This window comes from Gekko japonicus, unplaced genomic scaffold (genome assembly GCF_001447785.1).
Source record: "Gekko japonicus isolate JY-2015 unplaced genomic scaffold, Gekko_japonicus_V1.1 scaffold563, whole genome shotgun sequence".
NCBI classification, from domain to species: Eukaryota; Metazoa; Chordata; class Lepidosauria; order Squamata; family Gekkonidae; genus Gekko; species Gekko japonicus.
Window position 1 is genome coordinate 861460 of NW_015166439.1, and position 17027 is coordinate 878486.

The following is a 17027-nucleotide window of genomic DNA, read 5'->3' on the forward strand; positions in this document are numbered from 1 at the left end:
ATGATTCAAATCCAAGCAAAAATTCAGGGTCACAAGTCCATACATCAACACAGGCCAAGCACCATTCTCTGGTAAGGAAGGAAAACAGCACCACCAAAAACAGTGACGACAGGTTAGCTCCAACCGGGGTTTCCCCCCCCCCCAAAATGCCATCAATCCTGGAAGTTATCAGCCACCAACCAGGGGGTAAAGGGTTATTATTTATTTAGGTAAAGGAAACCATAATTCATGGCTATTCAAAAGAATTCATCAGTCCACTTCACAACAGATTCCTGTGTTCACCAATTCCTCACTGTCCCATCAAGAGGCCATGCACGCAGGACACCATCAGACATCTACTGGAGATCACCACCATTGAACCTGTGCCATCATTGCAAAGTTTGTTAGGCATCTGTTCTATTTTTTTCACAGTTCCTAAAAAGAACGAGGAAGGGCTATTCTGGATCTCAAATTCCTGAACAGGTCTGTGAGGTACAGGAATTTCAAGATGGAGATCCTGAAGACCTTCATGGAGGTCTTGCAACCAGAGAACTTCATTGCCTACATAGATTTGACCAAGGCATATTTTGATGTGTGCCCATAACTCCCTGGGACAGGCAGTCCCTGAGATTCACCTGTTCAGGGACATGCCATTTGGGTTGGCATCAGCTCCCCCTGGATAGTCACAAGCAGGGGTCACTTCCTGCAGGAGCGCACAGGAGCCGAGCTCCGGCAGTAAAGAGCCCAGGGGACGGGCACATGCAACAAGCCCCACCCCCTGCTCCCAGCAGCCCTCAGTCAGAGCAAGAAGCAGCCAGGTAAGTTGCAGAGCCCCCCCCCCCCGTCCAAAACAGTCCAGTGCACCTTTAAGACCAAGTTTTATTCAGGCACAAGCTGTCCCTCCTCTGCGAGGATAGATCTGCACATTCTCCCCCCCACAAATAGCTAGCAATCCAAAAGAGTCCAGTGGCGCCTGAGCAGTGGGTGTTGCCTTCTGACATACTTCCGGTGATGTCAGGGGGTGTGGCAGATGCAAATAAGTTATGCTAATGAGTTATGCTAATGAGCTCCTGCACCTCTTTTTCTATGAAATGACCCCTGGATGAACCACTGGGGGAGGTAGGTTTGGAGGTATGTGGTCTTGGTACGAATTGGCGGAGAGTGAAAAGTTGAAAAAACTACGGTAAAGTCAACCTAGGGCAGAATGATTAGGTTACCTGTCCAGAGTACCAACTTGGCCTGGTTTAGCTCCCCCTGCTCTGGTTTAGCAAAGGTTTGAGCAGTCACTTGATAGTTCCCTCCCTGAGGCTCTTGACTGAGTTATGTTGGGAGTGACAGACATATGGCCAATATGGAAGGCTTGCTCATTGCCTTGCACACCTGGATCTTGGGGAGAGCTCCAGAGCCTGACTTGGGCTTTTATTAATGTTTTTATGAAGATTTCAGTCGTGGGCTCCTCCCAGCCAAGAGTGCCCTAGGGCAACCTCTTCTTAGATCCAGGGACCTCAGTTTGATATTAAACAATTTTTTTCATCCAAACCTCGGGCAGCCATGTCAAACAGAGGCTTCTGGGGAGGGCAAATATAGAGGTCCCTGTGGGGAAATCTGTTTGCTGGGTATCAACTGCATGAAAGGTTCAAAAAGTGTGGAAATAGAAGAACCTTAATGCTGAACTAACTGTTGGAGTAAAAAAACCCCGTCCTTTGAAGACGTAATAACAAATTTGGTCCCGGCAGCATTGATAGGCAATAACTGAATCCTAATGAACCAAATGGAGCAAACTCCTAAAGAAATATAAAGATTACCCTCCCCCAGCACACATAACACACAATAATTCCAGCAAGCCTGCTTTGAAACCCTTCTCAGTGACCATAAACGGTTCTTATTCTCTGCAAAATGCCTGGACCCTTATAATTTCCTTTTAATGAATGGTTTCTATTCCAATAACAAGCAATCAAATAAAGGTTTCCCACGGTTAGTGAACACCTGCCGCTTATGTAATTCCCTATAACTCCTTCGGGTAGCCTCTGAAAAGACCAGACGTGCAGGAGAAATCAAGTCATCTGGTCCCATCTGTACAGAATGTAGAGAGACAATCCAATAATCCTCTTTTTTGCCAGTTTACCACAATTATAAGGCTTTGCAAGTAGATTCCTGTACTCCAGACAACATGCTCCATTCCAGCAACTTTTGTTCCTGGTTGCATGGTCCAAGGCTTGCTTGATTATGAACCCACATTAGTTGGCCTAGTCCTTCCTACCCTTATTTCTCTTGCCAGAAGTGCGACTGAGGACTTCTAGAAAGGAAGAAGTGTCTAAAATATTGACTTCAGCAAATTGCTATTTAGTACTATTGCCTTTGAAACTAGGTTTTTACATTTCTGCCTGGAATTTTAAAGGATTATCAGTATTTTTAATGCTGTGGATTTTAAAATATATATATTCTGATCGAATTAGATGCCATTTCAAATAAAAATAGATGCTTCATTGATAGATCGTTAGACCTGTCAGTAGATCATTGTTTCTAAGCAGCTAGCAAAGATTCTTGGATTTTTCTGGGATTTAGCACTGAAGGTCTTTACGACTGAGTGGGTCCAACAGAGGTGGAAGTTCCGAAGAGTGGGAGATTCGGTCTACTGTATTCAGCCAAGCATTGTTCAGCAGTCCTCGTCTTCCAGCATGGCATTCAATGATGTCTTGGAGTCCATTGGGGGAGTCGGTTGTTTCCAAATTTCACAAGTCCTCTTTCTGGTGATCCCAGTCTGCCTTATTGCTTGCCACAACTTCCTCCAAAACTTCACTGCTGCCATTCCAGACTACCACTGCAAACCTTCGATTCAGGGCAACCAGACCTTTCTCTCCAACTTTACTGCCGAAGAAGGAATCCTACTAAAGGCATTCATCCCCATGGGCCGAAATCAGAAGCCAGAGAGATGTCTCCAGTTTGCCACAATCCAGTGGCACCTTTTAAATCCAAACACCACTGTCGCTGAGAATGTCACAGAGAAGCATACCCAGCCGTGTGTTGGTGGGTGGGTGTACGACACTACTGTTTTTGAGTCTACCATTGTCTCCGAGGTAAGCTTTTCAATTTACAGCAATAAATAAAGATGTATAACTGTGTGGGAACAGTCTCAAGTAAGTCTACTCAGAAGTAAATCCCATGTTATTCAACAGGGCTTACTCCCAGGAAAGTGTGTTTAGATCGCAACCATTATTGTGTATTGGTTTTAACTTGTTGCTGCATACCTGTGACTTTTGATGTTTCGTTATCTGCCTTGAATCAGAGATGACAAGGCGGCATATAAATATTAAACAAATAAATATGAAGACAATTGTAAATACTGAAAGGTGTAAAATTGTACATGTGAATGAAATAACCCTCCTTTAAAAGGGTTACCAACCTCCAGGTGTGGCCTGGAGATCCTGCAGAATCACAGCTGATCTCCAGACAGCAGAGATCAATTTTCCTTGAGAAAATGGCTGCTTTGGAGGGTGGACTCTATGACATTATACCATGCTGAGGATGGTATAATGTCATTATACTCTATGACATTATACCATCCCCTCCACACAGCCTGCACTCCCCAGGCTTCACCCCCCAAATCTCTAGGTATTTCCCAATCCAGATCTGGGAACCCTACCTTTAAAGCTATTTTATGTGTGTGGGGGGGGGACAGCTTTCACTCAGCTATCTTTGCAGATGCTAGAAAGGAGTGTCAGGGGCAAATAAACTTCATGTGATGTTCTTGTATGCTTTTGCTCATCAGTTTTCATCTTTTGTGCTTTCCAAAAAGACGATAATGAAGACTGCAATCTGCAGCAGATGACCCAAGGCTCTGTGTGTGAGTGTGTGTGTGTGTGTAACCTGTTCCCTTACATCAGTTTTCCTGCAGGGGGGAAAAAAAAACTCTTGTGCTCTTTCTTCCTATAGGGTATATAATTGCATGCCACATGAAAAGTGGTCCATCCGATACTCGAGATGAAAAATCAATCTGTATAAAATCTGTTTGGGAAAGAAAATGGTCTTCTTTAGCACTCTCTCCCCTGTGTAACAGTCAGATGTGAGCCAGGGGTTCTCCTTAGTTCCCCTGTGCATGTCGAAGGAGTTCAGCCTTCCCCTCTGCACCATTTTCCTGAACTGAAATGGTTCTAGGAGGTACTATTTGGTCCACTGAGAAAACCCTCATTTTCCTTGGGTATGTCCCCAACAGGCCAAATAGTCCTTCCAAACAGATTCCAAGTCATGAAAATTAGGCAGGAAAGGCTGTGAAGCCTCTTTTCAATGTACATTTTGGTCGTGATCCAAAAACATGTGGGAATTGTGGGTGACCCACAACTCATGTCTCACTTTTGTACAGGACAAGGATCCCAGACCCAGTGCTGTGCTCTGTAATATGTAAATTGTCCTTGTATTCCACTTAGCCCTGAAATACATAACTCTAAATACTTAGACAAAGGAAATACTTCTGAAGTGACTAAAGGGAATCTCCACATTCAGAGGCAGTCAACCTCTGAATCCCAGTGCCAGGAGGCAACATCAGGGGAAGGCCTTGGCCTCTATGCCCTGTTGTAAGCCCTCCAGAGGAACTGGTTGGCCACTGTGTGAGACAGGATGCTGGACAGGGTTGCCTGGTGCCAGCTCCAGATTGGTAAATACCTGGAGATTTGGGGGGTTGAGCCTGGGGAGGGTGTCGTTTGGGGAGGGGAGGGACTTCAATGGGGTATAATGCCATAGAGGCCTCCATCCCAAATGGCCATTTTCTCCAGGGGAACTGATCTCTGTCACCTGGATTTCAGTTGTAATAGTGGGAGGTCTCCAGGCCTCACCTGGAGGTTGGCAACTCTAATGCTGGACTAGATGGCTGAAAAGTACTCGGAAGCGTAGAGTGATTCAGCAAGGTACTTTATTAGATCAAGAACAAGACAAGGAACCCCGGCACGCAGGCCGGTATATATGCCCAGAACCCACCACCAAAACACACCCCCTAGTGACCCTATAGGTTATTTACAGTGGCCGAGAGTCTCATAGGCTCTTGGCCGCGGACCTTGCCCTCTGGTTGGTGCGGGCTAGGATCCGCTCTGCTATTGTTCTCCCGGAACGAAGCTTGGGACTTGTGCGCGACCGCATGGCCCAACGGTCGCGCACGTGGCAATATGGATACATTACAATGGCCCACTGGTCTGATCCAGCAGGGCTCTTCTTAGGTTAAATATTGGTCGATAAATAGGTTATTGAACTTAGTGCATAAAATAATAGTTCCTTACTCAACCAAAACCAAATAACTATAGTAGGTCATTCTAACTATATGTTTACTCAGATTTAACGTAAGAACATAAGAGAAGCCATGTTGGATCAGGCCAATGGCCCATCCAGTCCAACACTCTGTGTTGGCGTACAGTTATAGCATACAGTTAAATTCCTTCTCTTCCTTTGATAACGTCAGTGCCTTTGTGATCATTTCCCCTGGTTACTGATTTCCCGGCTTCAGTTGCAAATCCTTTAGAGATATTAGGGAACATTGATGTAACTAAAACGTGCAACCACAATCAATTACAAGACAGCAATCTGGCTGCACCCATAACACCATAGTTCTTTGCTAAAGAGGAGGCTGTACTTCCATTCCATTCTCATGATTATAGCTCTCCCGATGTAGAAAGTGTTGGCACCCATACTGGACTGCTAAAGCACATTTAATAAATGTGGTCTCCATCTAGAATGCTTCCTCAGCTGTGAAGCTTACCGAGTTGCCATAGGGAGAAGGTGGTTTTGCCCAGGCTTCATTGTGGGAAGGGTTGTGGTGGAGATAAAATGGCTCTCATCTTTTTTAACTCTTTCACTTCTCCCTTCTAGTGGGACTTAGTGTGTGACCTGCAGACACTGAGAGATGTGGCTCAGTCCATCTATATGGCTGGAGTGCTAGCTGGAGCTATTGTGTTTGGAGTTTTATCAGACAGGTAGGTTGCAAAGGGGTGCTCTGAGGCAAGGCCTTGATATTTTTAGCTCTAGGCTTTGTGTTACAAGAGATAGAGAGTCTGGCTCACATAGGTTTTTGCTTGATGGACAGGCACCAATGTGCACCTTCTGGGATCTTAATATAGATGTTGCAGACAGTGTTGGGTGCAGACTAATTTCATATGATGCATTAGGTAAAGAGTCAATAGATGCTATATTGGATTAGGTTACCTATTGGGGGAAGGCCTTCTTCTCAGACCACTAAGTGAGGTCCCATTTTAACAGTGGCGTCTTTCACACTGCACCTGCCTTTTGAGTTGTCCCTGCTGTTATTGCAGTTTTGGCTATTGCACTTTCATTGTGACCAGTTCACACTCACTTTTCTCGGGTTTTGCCCATTAGGGTTCTATCCATTGTCATTCACAGTAGATCTTTTTTTTTCCAGTCCCCCCCTCCCTGTTTTCTTTTTGCACATGCACTGGGGCGCTAAAGCAACCCAACAAGCTTGAAGGGGCTGGGTTAAAGACCAGTCTGCTCCCCTCACAGGTCACCTGAGGCCTGCACCTGGATTAGGCATCTCTACATTGACTGGTGCTCTCTTTTCCTGCCGTAGAGCGGGACCTCTGATTGCCCCCCCCAAGTTTGAATTTGTTTACCTGACTTGCATCAGGTGAGTGACTCACAGCACCATGCCACAGCAAGGATTACTCTGGCAGCTGTTAATGCTTGTTTTTGAAAGCAGCCTAAGATTTTGCATTACTTATCAAAGAAGTATCGGCAGGAGGCAGCCCCGTAGCTAGGGAATTCTTTGGGAGGGGGCCTGGGGGGGCCACCAGCTAATTAAATGGAAGTACAGTGCAGGTGGTAAGTTGGAGCATTTGGGGGGCAGCCCAAGAGGGAGGGGGCCCAGAAGAAACACTAGGGGGCCAGGCCCCGTGGGCCCCATGTTAGCTACGGGCCAGGCAGGAGGTATCACCTCTTGCAACAGAAATGGGCACACATGGGTTACTACAGAAATTTGAAAGGCAAATCCACACACTGCAAAAATTATTTTGAAAATGCCACCATTGCCTCTTCCAAAAGTTGCAGCTAGTCAGAGTAGACAAGACTAAACAAGAGGCAGTTTCATGGGATTAACCCTCCCACTCCTCTTTCTTTGGAGCTCAGGTTTGGACGGCGCATCCCCTTGATCTCATCGTACCTGCAAATTGCCATTACTGGCATCAGCACAGCGTTCTTGCCCTCCTTCAGCAGCTACTGCGTGTTTCGCTTCATGGCTGGCATGACATTTTCAGGAATTGTACTAAATTCCTTCTCTTTGAGTGAGTATTGATTGGTCAGAAGCATTGTTATATGACCCACGTTGGGGTATCTGATTGACTGCAAGTTGTAATGGATTGATTAGCCTGTTGGAGGTTCCTGCCTGGTACACACATGGTGACATAGACTATGTGCATACTCATTGCATGCTTTTGATGGGAACACGTGCCCTCCATGTGGTTTCCTGCATGGATGCGTCCTCTTGCAGGAAATTGCTGCTTCCAGAATACGTTACCCCCATGCCGGTCTGATTTTGCTGCAAATGCCTTTAACAGTTCCTTTTGCTATTTCTCGCCTAGTTTTAGAATGGACACCGACCAAAGGCCGGACAGTGGCAGGTGCCTGCTTGGGTTATTTTGTCACTTTTGGACAGATAATCCTGGCAGGGGTCGCATACAAGATCAGGAACTGGCGCTGGCTTCAATTTGCTGTCTCAGTGCCTTTCTTCATTGCCTTTTTATGTTCATGGTAAGTGATAATAGTTCTCAACAAATGCTACAGCAGATCAATATGGCATGGTTTTTGAATACTGTACATAGATACCCTGCTTTTCTCCCCAATGAGGACTCAAGTGGCTTATAACATCGTTCTCCCTTTCTCCATTTTATCCTCACAACAACCCTGTGAGGTAGGATAGGCAGAGTGTGTGTGGCTGGCAGACGGTCACCAAGCTTTCCTGGCAGAGCAGGAATCCAAACCTGGATCTCCAAGGTCGTGGTCTGACACTCTAATACAGGGTTCCAAAACCTTTCTCAGCCTGTGAGTACCACTGACACAGGGTGGTGGATGCAACCACAAAATGACCATGGTGCGAGGCAGAGCCAACCACGAAATGACCACTATAGGAGACACACACAAACACATGGAGGAAGCCAACTGCAGGGGAGAAAAGGAGCAAGATTAAAAAATACACTTGGAAAGAGGAGTGTGAGAGAAAAAGCAACACTGTGGTGGCAGCTACTATGAAACAATGTTATTATAAGCTGCACAGCCAATCAGAATCCTTGCCAGGGAAGAGCTTCCTCTGGCCCTGTCCACTTTCTAAAAACACTTGGTGGGCACCAGAAAAGGTGTCTTCAGGCAACACAGTGCCCATAGGCACCACGTTGGGGGCCCCTGCTCTAACCACCACACTATGCTGGCTTTGTGGGTACAGAATAGGCACACATGCAAGTGACTGGGCCTTACTCACCGTGGTATTAGAATTACCCAGGTACTTTCACAACAGATAAATAACCCAATGTTCTCCTTTTTTCTTTTCTACTAGGAAACTCCTAGAATCGCCACGCTGGCTCCTCCTCCACAAGAAGTCTCATAGGGCCATCAGGAACCTGAAGAAAGTAGCTGCAATAAATGGCAAAACGGAGGAAGGAGAAAAAATCACCCAACAGGTATGCTTTTTTTCACTCATCTCTGTTAGAAAGAATCACTTGTTTAACAGCCTGATGTGCACTTTTCCATAGAGTATTAGTTATGTTAATGCTTTTAACTATAAACTCTGCTGTCAAACTTTACAAGGGGCGGGGGGGGGGGGGCGGGGGGCACCAAAAGGCCAAAGCAAAGCCTATTCCAAGCCAATGTTCCCCCTAAACTGTGGAGTCTTGTGAGCAAAAATTCTACTTTGTGAGCTCCTAGTATTAAAGTTGTGAGCAAGCAATTTGGATACTGTGTAAATTAGTTTGCTTGGGAGCCATCCTTCCTGAGCTAAGACAAAAATGTGTGAGCTGGAGGCTAAAAAACTCTGAGCTAGCTCACACTAACTCAGCTTAGAGGGAACACTGATCCAAGCCCTTCCAGCCTCCCCGTAATGCAATGATTTCCCTTTGAAAATTATCCGATCAGCAAGAGTGAAAAAGGACATGCCACCGAATTCTAACCAGGCATTGACCCTGTATCCAGTAATTAGTTGAGATTATAAAAGCAATTTATCCTGTTGTCAATTTAGACAGAGAACCAAAAGCCAGGTTTTCACTGCCCCAAGCTCACAGCAATCTTTTGAATCTCCTGGCAATGGTTACAGTGACAGTTTCTCGCACCCTCTGTAAAAATTTTGACTATGCTCCTCAAGGCACGGGCCTATCTTTTGTAAAACAATTCCATGCACATTTGATGGGGCTATGTGAATAAGACATAAACTCTGCTGCCCCTGGCCATGAATCCTGTCCCACCTTAAACACTCTGATGTTTCCCCCCCTCCTTGGTCAGGTATTGAATTCCCACATGCAAACAGAAACCAGCAAATTAAAATCCAGCCACACCATCTTCGACCTCTTTCGCACCCCAGCCTTGCGGAGAGTCACTTGCTGCCTCATGGTCATCTGGTAAGTGTGCCAATTCCTCCCTCACCCAAGTTCCCCCCACAATCTGAACTCGTCCACTTCCTTCATAAAACCCTGGTGCCCAGAACTGAACTCAGGGACTGCCAAGCAGCGCTTGGTCTTTGAAAAAGCAGCAAACGGTTACATTTGTCCCCGGCAGCATGTTCAGTTCAGGATGTCAGTGGGTGTACCAGCAAGAAAAATGTGGAGAATGAGGACCAGTGCAGTATTCAGCTTTGCTGCCCTTTATACAAGGAATTCTCTCCTGTACACTTCTGTGGAATCTTCTTCCTGTCCCTCTTTTCCTTCAAACCCCACCTCAGAACCTCTTATTTTGTGAGATATTTAATCCTCAGTCACAAGGGGCAGACTGGGAAGCTAAAATGGCCCAGATCAAGCCAAGGTGAGAGGCCCCAGTGGTGCTACAAGCCAACCAACACTGCTGGGTCACTCATTTCAGGCCCTGCCAGTGGCACCAACAATGTATCAGTGCCCTTGTTTCACCCATTGCTAGGCTTCCCAAGTCCCCCCGGGGGGGCGGGGAAACCCCGCCCCAGAGGCCTGTTCCCCGCTGGCGGTGGATCGGGCCCCGGGTGGAACCCCACCCCAACGTGCGCGTCACCTGGAAGTTACGCAACCACGCTGGGCACGCTGGGGGCGGGGCCACGGTCATCCGAGGGTGAATGTAGGAGCTACAAATAGCCATCTTTGAACTTATGCACTTATTGTTGGAAAGCTTGGATTGAAAGAAAAACGGTACAAACTGACGTTGACAAAGACGAAGGTCGAAACGGACAGTCAACTTGAGAAAGTTCGTCCTTGCTCTTGTCTTGTTGGGACTTCGGTCTCGTGACGAAGCTCATCTATTGAAACAAAAACAATAAAACTTGGATTACATCATTTAGTATATGAACTTGTACAGCAATATGTTGTTTTTGCATGCTATTTAAATTGCTGGGTCCTTGTAGTACTTATAGACTAGGATATCAGCAGTCTCTTGCCATTGCCATCCCAGTCCTCCCAGGGGTACTTCTCATTTTATAAAAAGAAAGAAAAATCCACCACAGTTTCACTTCTACATACAATGCATAATTTGGCTCCATCAGTGTAAACATGTTTGCTTGCTTTTAGCTCTTTAACTCTCCTGCTTTCTCCCCTTTTCTCACATTTTAGACTGCAAGCTCCTTGAGGCAGGCACATATATCTTTTTTGCAAGTAAAGTACCATGTACTTTGACTGTATAGTACTAATATCAGTGATAATGTGTTCATAGTAATGCTCATGCCCTTACATTCATAGACCAATTTACTTCCTGCCTTTCTTAGGTTTTCCAGTTCCTTTTCCTATTATGGCTTAGCAATGGATGTGCAAAAATTTGGGCTGAACGTCTATATTGTGCAGATGATGTTTGGAGCACTCGACCTCCCTGCTGTGCTGCTGTCCACCTTCACAATGATCTTCGTTGGCCGCCGTGTCACTATAGCTGGCTTCTTTACTGTTGGTGGGCTTATGGTGCTTGTCAACATGTTTGTGCCAGAAGGTGAGTCATTTTGGGAACCTGAGAGAAACGCTGTTGTGATTGCTGCAGCTGGGCAAAGTCTTTCAAATGGGGTTTTCAATGATGCTCAGACAAACCCTGTCAGCTACAACACACTCATCTCTGCTTTAAGGCAACAGAACAGGCAGGGCTGGGTGAAAATTTCTTGCTTCCCTAGGCGAACGGCACTTTTATCTTCCACCTCCACTCTCTGTCTTTTGTCTTTCGGCTGAGCAGCATACAACAGCACATGACATTATCAAGAGTTGGCTTAAGAGGCTCAAAGAATATCTTTTCCTGTCGACTTTTAGTCTTCAGTGATATTGTGCCTCACATTAGTACTTTCGAAATACTATTCCCCAGGTTCCTGGACACCATTACTGACAAAGGTCTTAGAATCCCCCTCTTTGCTATAAGTATCCATCGAAAAAGTGGATACTTAGAGCCAATTTGGTGTAGTGGTTAACAGGCAGGACTCTTAATCTGGGAGAACCAGGTCTGATTCCCCACTCCTTCACATGCAGCTGCCGGTGTGACCTTGGGTCGGTGACAAATTCTTTCAGAGCTGTTCTCTCAGCCCCATCTACCTCACAGGGTGTCTGTTGTGGGGAGCAATGTTCCCTCTAAGCTGTGGAGTCTTGTGAGCAAAAATTCTACTTTGTGAGCTGCTGGCATTAAAGCTGTGAGCGAGCAATTCGGCTGCTGCATAAATTAGTTTGCTCTGGAGCCCTCCTTCCTGAGCGGAGACAAAAAGGTGTGAGCCGGAGGCTAAAAAACTGTGGGCTAGCTCAACCTAACTCAGCTTAGAGGGAACACTGGTGGGTAGCAGAAGGGAATTGTAAGCTGCTGTGAGTCTCTGAGTGAAGGGTGAGGTATAAATCCCATCTCCTCTTCCTCTTGTACTGCACAGACATGATGTGACATGACAGTGTTTCTCGAAATGTCAGGTGCATCGGGGCCTGATTCTGATCTGATTGGTACTGCGAGGGGAGGGAGGGAGGGAGGGAGGGAGGTGACCCCCCCCCCCCCCCCCATTTTCCTGATTTTAGACTGCTCCGAGGAGCCGCTATTTGTCCCACTGAGGAAGCATACGGGTCTTGTTGGGCCTTCAAGTAGCGGGTTGTAGCCTGTAGCATTTAAAGGAGAAAAGCAGGAAGGCGACCAATCATTCTGTCCCGGGGGAGGGGGGGACAGGCTGCTGGAAATAAAAGCCGGTGGAGGCGGAGCTCTTGCGACGCGGCAGCCAATGGCAGCGGGAGAGGCGGAACTGCTGGGGAATCCCGGACGTACTGAGAGTTTGCGGAGGGAAGAGCGCGAAGAACGGCCGTGAAGGGACGCGATGTCGGAAAGGAAAGTGCTGAACAAATACTACCCGCCGGGCTTTGACCCGTCGAAGATCCCCAAGCTGAAACTTCCCCAGGACCGGCAATGTGTGGTGCGGCTGATGGCTCCCATGAACATGCGGTGCAAGACGTGCGGCGAGTACATCTACAAAGGCAAGAAGTTCAACGCCCGGAAGGAGACGGTCCAAAAGCAGTCCTACCTGGGGCTCCCCATCTTCCGTTTCTACATCCGATGCCCCCGATGCCTTGCGGAAATCACCTTCCGGACAGACCCCGAGAACGCGGGCTATGCCGTGGAGCACGGGGCCGCGCGGAACTTCCGAGCGGAGAAGCTCCGAGAGGAGGAGGAGAAGCGGTGGCAAAAGGCAAGAGAGGACGAGGAGTTCAATAACCCCATGAAGTTGAAGAACAGGACCAAAGACTCCAGGCTGGAGATGGAGGTCCTGGAGAGCCTGCAGGAGCTGAGCCAGCGCCAGGCCCACGTGGACTTGGAATCCATGCTGCAGCAGTACCAGGATCGCGAGGAAGAGGAGCAGGAGCGGCTGGCTGTGGAGGAGGACGAGAGGGAGATGAGAGCCATGATGGAGCAAGCCCGGGCCAGGCGGCTGCTGAAGGACTCGGTTTCCGATGACGAAGACCCCTCTCAAGCCCATGCAAAGACGTTAACGAAAGCAAAGCCTCCAGACATTGTCTTGCAGGAGGATTTAGCCAAGAAGCAGAAGGTGGGATGCTGGGAGAGGAGCATAGGCAAGATGACCACCAAGGCTGCCCTCTCGGGACTGGTGGTAAAAACGCAGATGAAGCTGGATCCTAGCACCTCCAATGGAACCAGGGCTCCGAATGAGCCTTGCAACGCATGGGAGGGAGGGCAAAAAGTCTAATAAAATAATAATTAAATATGTGAATTTTAACATTAAAGTAAATAAATCAATAGGGGGGGGGGAAAGAAAGTTCTCCTGCCACATGCATGGTTGAAAATGAACAGGAGCTGAGCCAAAATCTGTAATTGTGTAAAGGGCCATTTGGCATTTGTGCTTTAAGTAATAACATTTCTTGGACTTGGTCCTGGGTGCTAGTGTGAAGTAGTGGTTAGGGTTACCATATTTTGAAAAGCCAAAAAAGAGGCCTTTGTAGAAAAGCTCTCTTCAATCATTCAGTTTTGCATTTAGTCCAGCATCCTGTTTCCATCAGTGGCCAGCTTTGAGGATACCCACAAGTAAGGCATAAAGGTAATGACTATCTCGTGTTATTTGTTCTGAGTATCTGGTATTGCTTCTGGGGTAGACTGCCTCTGAATATTAACATTAGTTATTATGGATAACACAGCCGAGTGGGGAACTGAATCTGAGCCTCCAAAGCAGCAACTATATCAGACAAGTATTGGTTTTTAAGCTATTTCCCCCCTTCTCCTTCTTTTAGAGCTGCAAACCCTGCGGACAGCACAGGCAGCACTTGGAAAAGGGTGCCTGGCTAGTTCCTTTATCGGTGCATATCAGTATTCTGGAGAACTCTATCCTACAGAAATTAGGTAGGCCGCACTTAGTTCCCTGGTCTTCCGAAATTCTTACATGTGGGGGCCCCAGCTATGTACACAGGCAGGCGGGAGAGGAGTCCGTCATCAAAAGAAGCCTTATTTTTTATATAAAATAAGATTCAAACATCCTGCAGGCTTAAATGTAGTTTCCATAATGTCATCGGATGTTCATAAACATTATACTCGATGAAGAGTAAACTCAGCAATAGAAAGTTTGCCAACCAGGCATCTTCATCAAGGGAAACTAAAATCTTGCTGTCTATTGACAAAGGGCATATGGATAGGAAGGGCTGCAGTGGCAAATGTAGAGGCTGGAAAGATTAGTGCAAAAGGGGCCCTAAAAATAGGGAGGGTACAAGACAGTCTATCTTGCATATGGAGTGAAATGGATTTTTGGCCTCTTAATTCTGATGGCAATCAAACAGCGAAAGAGCCTTCTTATGTAAAGGACCCCTTTAAATGGGGGGGGGGATGATGGGAAAAATACTGAGGGTAAAGCCAGTAAGGTACAATGGCTGTTTTAATTGGTTAAAATCACAAAATAAATCCCCCTGAAGGTTGTGAAATGTATTTGGATTTCTAAAAATTAAACTACTGCAGCATCACATTGGTGACGTCCTTATTCTTCCTGCCCCCACCACTTCCTTATAGCATAAGGTCTCAGAGATTCTATGCCCCCCCCCAAACTTTAGTGTTTTTTCTTGGCAGGCAAACAGGCATGGGTTTTGTTTCAATGCAAGCCCGGATCGGTGCCATGGTAGCTCCCCTCATCTACATGCTTAGGGACTCCTTTCCCGTCCTGCCATCGCTGATATTTGGAGCAGCTCCCCTTCTTGCTGGAGTCATCACCTGCTTCCTAACGGAAACAAGACACTCACCCCTCCTGGAAACCATTGCTGAGATGGAACAACGGTGGGTGCCTAATAAACCATTTCTTTTCCCAGGCAACATGCTAAGCAGAGAGTGATGCTTAAGGCACATGACATACAGTTAAACATCTGAAGCTAAGCTGGCCTATATCAGAATGGAGGATGAGCCAGAAGTCCTGGTTCCTCCACTCAGAGTTCCTTGAAGGGACAGGGTACAAATGGTAGTAAACCAAGTAATTGGGGCTTTAATTTCATATCCTTAATGTATCAGTTTCTGTCTTACGATTGGGCAACTTGTGAAAGACACACAGCATCCCAGTAAAAACAAACAGGAGTTTTGTGCCACCTTCCTTTAAAGGGCCCAGGCTATGTCTTAGCCCTAAAAGAATAGTAAAGGTTTTCTACGTCTCCAGAATGCCTGCATCTAGTATGCGTCTAGTGTAGCATCATAACCCAGGAATGATCTCGCAAGTGTAATATCTGGGAGTGCCTGCCACACATTGTACTGGTTATAAGGCTCTATCACAACCCTTTCTCTTACAAGCGTCTTTCATTAGAAGGCTTTTGGTCTGATGCTGGGCATGGCAACAGAATACCTTTCAAGTCCTAGCTGTATAGAAGGAACACATGATAGCCTTTAAAGACCCACCTACTATGTCTCAGTTCACCATCTATAAAATGGGTATTGGTGGTGGAAAGTGCTGTCAAGTCGCAGCCAATTTATGGCTACCCCCCATGGGGTTTTCAAGGCAAGAGACGTTAAGGTGTGGTTTGCCATTGCCTGCCTCTGTGCCATGACCGCAGACTTCCTTGGTGGTTTCCCATCCAAGTACTAACCAGAGCCAACTCTGCTTAGCTTCTGAGATCAGGCTAGCCTGGACCATCTACCCCTGTGTAAAAAATAGGTATTACATTGACCTTAAAATCAAGGGAAGATGTACCACTTATTTTTCTATGTGTGTTTCCTACTTAGGGCTAGAAAAGTACAACCACTGAAAGAAGAAGAGATTTCTCTCCAACAGCAAGCGACAGCTCATTCGAAAGACTCTGTTTAGTTTTCTCTGAGTTGCTCCTCAGCTGAGGGTGAAATGCTTCTGCTGAAATTAGAGAAAAGGGGTGCATGCTGTCCTTCCAGTCCCTCTCCCCCTTACATGTGTGTAGTTGGCGTACTCTAATCATTGGAGCTGGACAGTGGGGTTTTGCCTCATAAATCTTTCTGTCTGTCTTCTTTCCTTCCACCCACAAGATTTCAGGAGCAATCCAACATATGCACCTTTCTCATCCTTCAGCTGCAAGTCGTTAGAGCTCCCAGCAATTTGTGTTGCAATTACAGGAAAGGTGTCTTTGCAAAAGATCCCTAGAAGTGTCTCAAGAGACATGAGCAGCTACACAAGTGTATGCAGCATCACTGAAGTTTTCCCATGAACCACTGTCTATCACATCTTTCTGGTTTCACGAAGCAAGAACCGAAAAGCTCAGAAATGTATCTTTATTATTGCCTTTTCTTGGCTGTTTTAGATTATTGCTTTGTTTTTCCTATTGCTTTACACAGCTCTTTCCTACATTTTAATTTCTTCCAATAAAAGTTGCTGCTACTGCTTTGATTTTTGTGCCTGGAATTCTGGATGTCCCAAATCTTTCTTCCTACCATATCCTGTGAAAGTCAGAGACAACTGCCCTTCTTAATTGCAGATTGGTAGCCATGTTAGTCTGTAGCAGATAATAAAATGGAAGTCCAGTGGCGCTCTAGAAACTTACACATTTTTTTCTAGCATTAAGCTTTCCTGAGTCAGAGCTCACTTCATCAGATGCAATGAAGTATACATCCATAAGGCCACTGAATTTATATTAAAGACTGCAAAAAAAAACCTGACAGGAAAGGCCACTTTACTTTGATTGATCTGTTCAGAATGGATTAGGACCACTCCCAACCGCTGCCAGGCAAAGGACTAACACAAAATCTGATTCATTTAATTAATTATGTTCTTATAGTAGCCCTGGTGACTGAGGGGAACCTCCACATTCAGAGGCAGTAAACCTCTGGATCCCAGAGCCAGCATCAGGGGAAGGCCTTGGTCTCTATGCCATTGTTGGCTATCCAGAGGAACTGGTTGGCCACTGTGGGAAACAAGATCCTGGATTAGATGGAGCACTGGTCTGATCCTGCAGGAC

At 46.4% G+C, this 17027-nt stretch overlaps 1 protein-coding gene across 1 annotated transcript; it reads left to right on the plus strand.

Annotated features, from left to right (window-relative positions):
• Positions 1–2657: 2657 nt before the first annotated feature.
• LOC107111041 (solute carrier family 22 member 20-like) lies at positions 2658–15987 on the plus strand. Its single transcript, XM_015411938.1, has 10 exons — positions 2658–3056; positions 5833–5936; positions 7102–7256; positions 7554–7722; positions 8522–8645; positions 9460–9575; positions 10898–11112; positions 13872–13980; positions 14695–14898; positions 15829–15987. The coding sequence occupies exons 1-10, from the start codon at positions 2658–2660 to the stop codon at positions 15908–15910; spliced, it is 1677 nt and encodes a 558-aa protein (XP_015267424.1). The 3' UTR covers positions 15911–15987.
• The last annotated feature ends 1040 nt before the right edge of the window (positions 15988–17027 follow it).

Coding starts and splice junctions, on each gene's coding strand:
- LOC107111041 (XM_015411938.1), top strand. CDS start 2,658: ATGGCATTCAATGATGTCTTGGAGTCCATTGGGGGAGTCGGTTGTTTC. Junction 13,981..14,694: donor CTCTATCCTACAGAAATTAG/GTAGGCCGCACT, acceptor TTTTCTTGGCAG/GCAAACAGGCATGGGTTTTG. Junction 14,899..15,828: donor ATTGCTGAGATGGAACAACG/GTGGGTGCCTAA, acceptor TTTCCTACTTAG/GGCTAGAAAAGTACAACCAC.